The following is a 9,849-nucleotide window of genomic DNA, read 5'->3' on the forward strand; positions in this document are numbered from 1 at the left end:
TTTCTAAGGCATTTATTTTTTTTATAAATTATAAAAACCAAAGAAACTTTTTTTTTTTTTTTTTTGAGATGGAATCTCACCCTGTTTCCCAGGCTGGAGTGCAGTGGCACCATCTCGGCTCACTGCAACCTCCGCCTCCTGGGTTCAAACAATTCTCCTTCGTCAGCCTCCCAAGTAGCTGGGATTACAGGCATCCGCCACCATGCCCAGCTAATTTTTGTATTTTTAGTAGAGACACAGTTTCACCATGTTGGCCAGGCTGGTCTCAAACCCCTGACCTCGTGATCCACCCACCTCGGCCTCCCAAAGTGTTGGGATTACAGGCATGAGCCACCATGCCCGTCCTAAGTGATCCCATTTTATAGATGAGATAGTTGAGGCCAAAAGAGGGTAAGTGACTTGCTCAGGGTCACCCAGTTAGGAAACAATGGTACTATTTCCAAACCCAGGGAGTCACGTCCTCCGGAAAAAGTCTGAACTCTTGGGTAGCAAGATGGAGCTGCATTGTCCTAATCTATAAAGTTGGGACAATGGGCATGCCACAGGAGGTCACCTGGGGTTTGTTTCTGATGCAGAAAGTAAAAGCCCTGGAGTCACAGTCCGGGTTCTGTTCCTGCCGGGAACAGGTGTTAACCTGTACTTACTGGGAAATGGAAATCAGTTTCCCCACCTTGCGGGTTGGCACCCAAGATTCCAGTCCTGGCCGTTCTGCTCAGCTTGTCTGAATTTCCTTCCTCACCACCTGCCCCACATGCTTTCCATTGCGTCCGCCTTTAGAGGGTGAAATAAAAGCAGAGGTGGCAGGAATAGCCCTGGGCAAATTGGCCCAGCGTTGCCCACACACCAGCACCAGGCAGGGTCCTAAGTGTCACTCATGGGCATGTCAGGTGACCCGAGGATGCAGGTACCATCCGTTCGTATATGTCGCAGAGATCACATGTGACATGGCCACCTGGGGACTCTCTCAGGAAGGAGGGACGGTGGCAGCAGGTGTCCCGTTTTCGTAGCAACATGGATAAATTTGAGCAAAGCCACCACGGGCCCGCATCCCACCAGGCAGCCTGCCTCAGTCATTTCCCTTTGTGACGCTGCCAAGAAGATGCTTCTACCCAAGAAAGACAAAAAGCAACTGTTTCTTATACTTTATTTACAAGGGCCCTGCCCTGAGGCCCCCACCCCATGAGAACCCACAAGGTGGGGGGAAGGGGAAGCAGGCAGCAGGGCCACAAGCTTGAAAAGGCTGGGTTCAGCTTTGGGCCACATCGGTCCAGGGAGCCACAGACCCCAGGGAAAATGCTCGACAACACCCACACAGTAACTAAGTGTGCATATGTGTAGGGGGAGGATTTAGGGGTGAGGGTCTTGTGGGTGTATGTACAGGTGGTCCAGCTATAATGAGACTATCAGCAAGCCCCCTCATTTTCCCAGGTCCCAGAGGCTGCCCATCTCAGGACAGTGGGGATATGCGTCCTCACTCTGCAGCCAGCAGTGGCCCTGACTGCTCTGGATATAAGGTTTCAGCTGCGAGGCCTGCCTTGCCTCACCTGTGCTCCGTTCCACACCACATCACCCTCTCAGGACTCAGTGCCTCTCACATTACTATCTCCAGCTCTCCCCTCTCCTGAGAGCGCCAGACCCTTACACTCAGTGTCCTGTCCTGTGGTGTCCTACAAACACTGCCAGCCTAACATTTCCAAAGAGCACGCGTGGTTCCCACCCTCCCCGAACCCAATCTCCCTATCTTTCGGCTCTCCTCCATCCAAAACCAAGGAGTCCTCTCTGCTACTGTGTCCTCATGGGATCCTTCATGAAATTCTCTCACCCCCACCTTTGAAACAGCTTCAAATCTGACTGCTTCATACCCCTCAGTGGCCTCCATCCTGGTCCGGCCACCGTCACTTCCCACCTGCAGTCCCCTCCTTTCGGGGCTCCAGCTTCCACCCCTGTCCCTGTCAATTTGTCCTCCTACAGGGCAGACAAGAAGGATCTGTTGAAAACATTAGCCCACTTGGGCCAGGCGTGGTGGCTCATGCCTGTAATCCCAGCGCTTTGGGAGGCAGAGGTGGATCTGCCTCCCAAAGTGGATCACTTGAGGTCAGGAGTTCGAGACCAGCCTGGCCAACGTGGGGAAACCCCCTTTCTACTGAAAATACAAAAATTAGTCGGGCATGGTGGCAGGTGCCTGTAATCCCAGATACTTGGGAGGCTTGAACCCAGGAGATGGAGGCTGCAGTGAGCCAAAATTGCACCACTGCACTCCAGCCTGGGCGACAGAGTGAGACTTCTTTTCAAAAAAAAAAAAAAAGGCCAGGCGCGGTGGCTCATGCCTGTAATCCCAGCACTTTGGGAGACCCGTGGTGGGAGGATTACTTGAGCCCAGGAGTTCAAGACCAACCTGGGTAACAGTGAGATCCTGTGTCATTTTTTAAAAAATAAAATTATTACCCCCAAGAGACACTCTTAAGAATCTCCAAAGCACCTGAAATGAAATCCCAACTTGTGTGCCCCTGCCCACTTCTCTCTCTCTCCCCACCTGTTGGCTCTGACTTAATTCTACTCCAGCCAAGGCTGAGCGCCTTCCTGCCCAAGGGCCTTTGCCTATGCTATCGCTCCCGCCTAGAATCCTGTTCTCCAGTTCTCCCCAAAATGATCTCCTTCACCTCTTTCGGGGATGGCTTAAATGTCACCTCCTTGGAGACACCTCCCTGACCACCCTAGGCCCCCTTCTCACTTCCCTTCATAACCATTCCATAGCGTGTGTGGAACTTAATGTTTTGTGTTCACGGTCTGTTTTCCCCACTCAGTTGTCATCTCCAGGAGGGACCTTTTTTCTGTTTCCTTCACCATTTCCCCAGCGTCCTCCATACTGGGCCTGGCACGCAGTAGGCACTCAATAAATCCATTCTAACTGACCAGACACAGGGATCCCGCCCCCTAGCAGTAACTTTCCAACACCCGTCTGGCCTCATTCCCAGGCCCTGGGAGGGTCCCCGAGGACAAGCCGCGGCCGGTGGGGACCTCGCCGGGGCCGGAGCCGGAGGGCAGGGCCCGGAAGGCGCGCTCCGGGAGCTGGCGCTGCTCCTCGCCCAGGCTGCGACGCAGGCGGCAGTGGTGCCAGCCACGGCGGATCTCCGACTGCACCTGCGACACGATGGCGCTCAGAGGCTGCGCCGTACCCGGCGCTGCCGCCAGAGGGCGGGGGCGGCGGCCGGGGCTCTTCCTACCTCCTTGTTGATGAAGCAGTAGAGGACGCTGACCAGCAAGCCCTGCCAGAGGAGGCGCGGGGGTTACATCGCTGGTGGGGGCAGGACTGTAACCGCCTCCGCGCCCCCCTTCCTGTTTATTTTTTATTTTTTAAAGAGTCAGAATCTCGCTCTTGTTGCCCAGGCTGGAGTGCAGTGGCGCGATCTCGGCAAACTGCAACCTCCACCTCCCGGATTCAAGCGATTCTCCTGCTTCAGCCTCCTGAGTAGCTGGGATTACAGGCGCCCTCCACCACGCCCGGCTAATTTTTGTATTTTTGGTAGAGACGGGGTTTCACCCTGTTGTCCAGGCTGGTCTCCAACTCCTGACCTCCGGTGATCCACCCTCCTCAGCTGGGATTACAAAGTGCTGGGATTACAGGATGAACCACCACGCCCAGCCTATGTAACTGTTCTCTGGCCTTTTGCCAGGCCCTGAAACACCTCAGCTACCGCCACCTTTGTCCTAAACTATTAGGGTCATTTTTTCACTGGTTCCTGGCTTCCCCCACACCAATCCCACTGTTTGCCCCAGAAGGTTAGCTGAGCACTGCTGGCTGGGGGTTAAGAACTGTGGACCCTGGAGGTGGGCTCCCTGGACTCAAAAACCACCTCTCCACTTTATTTCCCATTTGGGCAAGCTGCTTAACCGCTCAGTTTCTTCATCTGGAAAATGGAGCAGTAATATAGTGGTAGTTGTGAGAATTTAGGGTGATTGTGTTGCTGTTTTTCTTTTTCTTTTTCTTTTTTTTCTTTTTTTGGAGACAGAGAGACAGAGTCTTGCTCTGTCGCCCAGCCTGGAGTGCAGTGGTGCGATCTCAGCTCGCTGCAACATCGGCCTCCCTGGTTCAAGAGATTCTCCTGAATTAGCCTCCTGAGTACCTGGGATTACAGGCACGTGCCACCACGCCTGGCTAATTTTTTGTATTTTTAGTAGAGACAGAATTTTTGCCATGTTGCCCAGGCTGGTCTCAAACTCCTGAGCTCAGGCAATACACCCGCCTCAGTCTCCCAAAGTGCTGGGATTACAGGCGTGAGCCAACACGCCCAGCCTGTTTTTGGTTTTTTGAGACAGGGTCTGGCTCTGTCTCTGGAGTGCAGTGGAGTGATCATGGTTCACTGCAACCTCAACCCCTGAGCTAGAGGGATTCTCCCAATTCAGCCTCCAGAGTGGCTAAGACTACAGGCATGCACCACACCAAGTTAACATTTTTTTTTTTTTTTAAATACAGGGTCTTGTTTTGTTGCCCAGGCTGGAGTGCAGTGGTGCAGTCTCAGCTCAGGGCAACCTCTGCCTCCCGGGTTCAAGCGATGTTCCTGCCTCAGCCTCCTGAGTAGCTGAAATTACAGGCGTGTCCCACCTAGCCTGGATAATTTTTGTATTTTTAGTAGAGACAGGGTTTCTCCATGTTGGTCAGGCTGGTCTTGAACTCCTGACCTAAGGTGATCCACCTGCCTTGGCCTCCAAAGTGCTGAGATTACAAACATGAGCCACTGCACCTGGCCACTAATTTTTCATTTTTGGTAGAAATGGGAGTCTCGGCCAGGCATGGTGGCTCACACCTGTAATCCCAGCACTTTGGGAGGCCAAGGCGGGTGGATCACGAGGTCAGGAGATCAAGACCATCCTGGCCAACACAGTGAAAACCTGTCTCTACTAAAAATAAAAAAAATTAGCCGGGCGTGGTGGCGGTTGCCTGTAGTCCCAGCTACTTAGGCAGGAGGCTGAGGCAGGAGAATGGTATAGGTAAACCTGGGAGGCGGAGCTTGCAGTGAGCCTAGATCGCGCCACTGCAGCCTGGGCGACAGAGCGAGACTCCAGTCTCAAAGAAAAAAAAAAATCTCACTCAGACCAAATCCTTCTGCTGAGAGCCCTCCCATGGACCCTGCTTCAAGCAGAGGAAAAGTCGAAGTCCTCACCTGGCCCCCCGAGGCCCCTCACCTCTCTGTCCTCATCTCCTCACAGCCTCTCTACTGGCTCCCATGCTTCAGGCACCCTGGTTTTCCTCCCTGTCGCCAGCTACGCTCCTGCCTCAGGGATCTTGTCCTTGGTGTTTCCCTGCCTGAAACATTTTCCCCAAATACCTGCCTGGCTTGTCCCCTCACGTTCGTCAGGTCTCTGTTCCAATGTCTCCTCAGAAATGCTTTCCCTTGTCCTCACCTAAAACAGCAACCTGGCCAGGCATGGTGGCTCATACCTGTAATCCCAGCATTTTGGGAAGCCGACGTGGGAGGATCACTTGAGCCCAGGAGCTCAAGACAAGCCAGAGGAATATAGCAAGACCCCATCTGTACAAAAAATACAAAAATTCGGCCAGGCGTGGTGGCTCACGCCTGTAATTCCAGCATTTTGGGAGACCGAGGTGGGAAGTCAGTTGAGGGCAGGAGTTCGAGACCAGCCTGGGCAACACGGTAAAACCCCAACTCTACTAAAAATACAAAGGTTAGCCGAGTGTGGTGGTGCACACCTATAATCCCAGCTACTCAGGAGGCTGAATTGCGTGAACCCAGGAGGCGGAGGTTGCAGTGATCCGAGATCGCATCACTGCACTCCAGCCTGGGTGACAGAGTGAGACGATATATCAAAAAGAAAAAAAAAAAAAAGAAGAAGAAAACAGCTGGGTGCAGTGGCTCAAGCATGTAATCCCAGCACTTTGGGAGGCTGAGGCAGATGGATCACCTGAAGTCGGGAGTTTGAGACCAGCCTGACCAACATGGAGAAACCCCATCTCTACCAAAAATACAAAATTGGTTGGGCGAGGTGGCTAACACCTGTAATTCTAGCACTTCAGGACGCTGAGGCGGGTGGATCATGAGGTCAGGAGTTCAAGATCAGCCTGGCCAAGATGGTGAAATCCCATCTCTACTAAAAATACAAAAATTAGCCAAGAGTTGTGGCAGGTGCCTGTAATCCCAGCTACTCAGGAGGCTGAGTCAGAATTGGTTGAACCCAGGAGGTGGAGCTTGCAGTTAGCTGAGATCGCACCACTGTACTCCAGCCTGGGCAACAGAGCAAAACTCTGTCTCCAAAAAAAAAAAAAAAAAAAAAAAAAATTAGCTGGGCATGGTGGCACACCCCTGAAATCCCAGCTACTTGGGAGGCTGAGGCAAGAGAATCGCTTGAATCTGGGATGCGAAGGTTGCAGTGAGCCGAGATCGTGCCATTGCACTCCAGCCTGGGCGACAAGAGTGAAACTCTATCTCAAAAAAAAAAAAAAAAAAAAAAAAAATTGTCAGGTGTGATGGCTTGCTCCTGAGCTCCCAGCTACTCAGGAGGCTGAGGCAGGACGATTACTTCGGCCCAGGAGTCCAAGGCTGCAGTGAGCTAGGATCACACCTGTGCACTCCAGCCTGGGCAACAGAGGGAGACCTCATCTCTAAAAAAATAAAAATAAATAAAACAGTAACCCCATCCCTCAGTGGACACTCGTCATCTCTTTTCTTGCTTCATTCTCCCTCTAGGCACATCTCACCATCTGACATTCTATATGCTTTACTTCTTTTTTGTTTGTTTGTTTGTTTGTTGAGACATGGTCTCCCTCTGTGGCCAGGTTGGAGTGCAGTGGCACGATCTTGGCGCTCTGCAACCTCCACCCTCTGGGTTCAAGCGATTCTCCCACCTCAGCCTCCTGAGTAGCTGGGATTACAGGCAGCTGCCACCACACCTGGCTAATTTTTGTATTTTTTTAGTAGAGACGGGGTTTCACCATATTGGTCAGGCTGGTCTGGAACTCCCGACCTCAGGTGATCCGCCTGCCTTGGCCTCCCAAAAAGCTGGGATTACAGGTGTGAGCCACCACACCCAGCTAAATGCCTTACTTCTATAGTGCATTTAGTGTGTCTTTCCCACCAGAGGATAGGGACCATTTGGTTCTTGGCTATATCCCTATGATAAGCCTGGAGAAGTGCTTAGTATATATACATGCTCAGTAATTTTTTGCTGAATTTAATGAATGAACAGTCTTGTCCAGTGAGGCTGGTATTGTCCCCACTTTAGAGATGAGAAAACTGAGGCCGAATGAGGTGAAGCAGGTTGGGGACTCAGGTAAATCAAGCAAGTGTAGGGTGGGCTTTCAATTTTGGAATGAATCTTTCCTTAGATTCTGAACGTTGGCACTTCACTTACCTCTCCCTACCCTCAACCCTGAGGTAAAGGCCACACAGCTGGCAAACAGCTAGAAAGTGACAGAACCTGAATTTGGCCCCAGCTGTGTCCAGCCCCAAAGCCCTCACTCTTCACTAGCAGGCAGGACTGCTGGGGCTGCCAATCTCCTGTCCCGGTCCCTGCTGCTCCCCGCAGCCCAGGACAGTCCTATCTCAGTATTTTGTATTGAATGAATGAACCGGCTGGGCGCCATGGCTCACGCCTATAATCCCAGCACTTTGGGAGGCCGAGGCGGGTGGATTACCTGAGGTTAGGAGTTGGAGACCAGCCTGGCCAACATGGTGAAACCCCGTCTCTACTAAAAATACAAAATTAGCCAGCTGTGGTGGCACATTCCTGTAATCCCATCTACTCTGGAGGCTGAGGAAGAGAATCCCTTGAACCTGGGAGTCAGAGGCTGCAGTGAACTGAGATCGCGCCACTGTACTCCAGCCTGGGCGACAGAGCGAGACTCCGTCTCAAAAAAAAAAAAAAAAAAAAAAAAGAATGAATGAATGAACGAACTAAATCTCATCTTCACACCCCATTCAGTGGCTGCACCAGAGAACGACTGCAGCTCTCGTGCCCCTCTGGGGAGGAGGCTCTGGGTGGAAGGATGGAGCTCCTGCACCCTGCCTGAGCACCTGGAAGGAGCTGAGGAAGATCTCAAAGCCGAGCTTGGCGAAGCGCAGGGCGCCCCGGGCCTGTTCCTCGGTCACGGGAGCAAACACCACCTCGTGGACACCCAGCAGGGGCACCAGCGTCAGCGTGGAGCGAGCCAGCCTGGGGAGAGAGGGCAGCAGTGATCCCGCAGCCCTGGTTCCCCATCTCAGCCCTGGTTCCCCATCTCACACCTGGCCCCTTCCCCTCGGTCCCCACCGCATGTCCTCACCTCAGCCGGTAATCCCGGCAGCGCATTTGCCGTGTCCTCAGCTTGGACAGGAGAATGCCAAGAATGCGGATGAAAATGAGGAAATTAATCTGTGGGGAGAGATAAGGGCTGAGCCAGCCGCGATCCCATTCTGGAGGGGGAGGAGGAGGTGGCACCCCACTTCCCAGAATGGGAAATCCCTGAGGACGGCCTGGTGGAGGCGGGACCGATCCTACCAAGATGGTCATGAGGATGGGGGTCCGTATAATCCACCAAATGGCCTTGACTTCGTTGCGCTCCCAGCACCTGAGGAAGGCGGAGTAGAGCTAAGAGGAGAAAAACTCTAGACTCACCGGTCACCAAGTTCATTTGCTCTCTAGGCCCCGCCCACCGCACTTGAGACCACACACATTCTCTAAGGTCCCGCCCATTCTCTAAGGTCCCGCCCATTACGATCCAGGCCCCACTCCCTCCCCTTGCCGGTTACCCTCGAACACAACCTTTCCTAGCTCCCCGTTCCTTTGGATCCCACCCACGTACCCCCAGCACCGAATAGCCTTCCGACCCTGCCCACGTTTCCATCACAACCCGCCGACGTCCCTCAAAGCCCCGCCCACCTCCCACGCCCCGCCCCAGACCCTGCAACTCACTGCGTGTTCTCGTACAGGTACCTGACGATCACCCAGGGAATGACGAAAAGCGCGGGGGCCCCTGTGCAGACCCCGACCCCGCCCCCCACCCCGCCGCAGCTGTCAGCGCGCTCACGGGCCCCACCAGGCCCAAGACCCGCGGAATTCCTCTGTCGGGGTGGGGGAGGCAGAAGCCTAGAGACGGGAGGAGACCCCCAGAGGCCAACCAGCAGGGCAGTTGGGGAGCCGAGGAGAGGCGCGCTGGGTTGGGCGGGGGACGGGATCGGGGCTCACCCCAGCCGAGGAGCAGGTAGTAGCGCAAGTGGCCCTCCTCGGAGCCTCCCACGAGCACCAGGAGACTGTGCAAGTAGACGCCCTCCACCAGCAGCCACGTGTAGTTGGCACCCACACAGTACTGGGTCACGATCTGGGCCGTGCGGCAGGCAGCGAGGGCCTAGGGAGTGGCCAGACCGTTAGAGAGGTAGTCAACGCTGCCTGGGTGTCTCCGAACCTCCCCCAACCTTGATCTCCCTTCCACCCCATCTCTTGCCATCAAAGGTTCTTCCACTCTGTGTCCCCAGTGAATGGTATCTGTGATTGGTTTCTCTCACCCTATTCCCTTTCCCTATATGGACTCTCCCACTCTGAACCCCTTAACAATTGGTATCTGGTTGGGCACGGTGGCTCAGCCTTGTAATCCCAGCACTTTCGGAGGCCGAGGTGGGCGGATCACCTGAAGTCAGGAGTTGGAGATCAGCCTGGCCAACGTGGTGAAACCCCATCTCTACTAAAAATACAAAAATTAGTCGGACATGGTGGCGGGCGCCTGTAATCCCAGCTACTTGGGAAGCTGAAGCAGGAGAATCGCTTGAACCCAGGAGGCGGAGGTTGTGGTGAGCCCACATTGCGCCACTGCACTCCAGCCTGGGCCACAGAAGGAGACTCTGTCTCAAAAAAAAAAAA

The 9,849-nt window shown here is 53.8% G+C and overlaps 1 protein-coding gene across 1 annotated transcript in view; it reads right to left on the reverse strand.

The window, feature by feature from the left end:
• Positions 1-1,125: 1,125 nt before the first annotated feature.
• GIPR (gastric inhibitory polypeptide receptor) overlaps positions 1,126-9,849 on the reverse strand; it is a 17,862-nt gene continuing 9,138 nt past the window's right edge. The window contains exons 8-14 of the mRNA XM_017874295.1: positions 9,181-9,340; positions 8,908-8,968; positions 8,494-8,563; positions 8,279-8,367; positions 8,031-8,169; positions 3,225-3,266; positions 1,126-3,141 (exon numbers count right to left, since the gene is read on the reverse strand). Coding sequence (XP_017729784.1) covers positions 2,935-3,141; positions 3,225-3,266; positions 8,031-8,169; positions 8,279-8,367; positions 8,494-8,563; positions 8,908-8,968; positions 9,181-9,340 — 768 coding nt within the window. The 3' untranslated portion in view covers positions 1,126-2,934. The remainder of the gene's footprint in view (positions 3,142-3,224; positions 3,267-8,030; positions 8,170-8,278; positions 8,368-8,493; positions 8,564-8,907; positions 8,969-9,180; positions 9,341-9,849) is intronic.

This window comes from Rhinopithecus bieti, unplaced genomic scaffold (genome assembly GCF_001698545.2).
Source record: "Rhinopithecus bieti isolate Rb0 unplaced genomic scaffold, ASM169854v2 scaffold_7888, whole genome shotgun sequence".
NCBI lineage: Eukaryota > Metazoa > Chordata > Mammalia > Primates > Cercopithecidae > Rhinopithecus > Rhinopithecus bieti.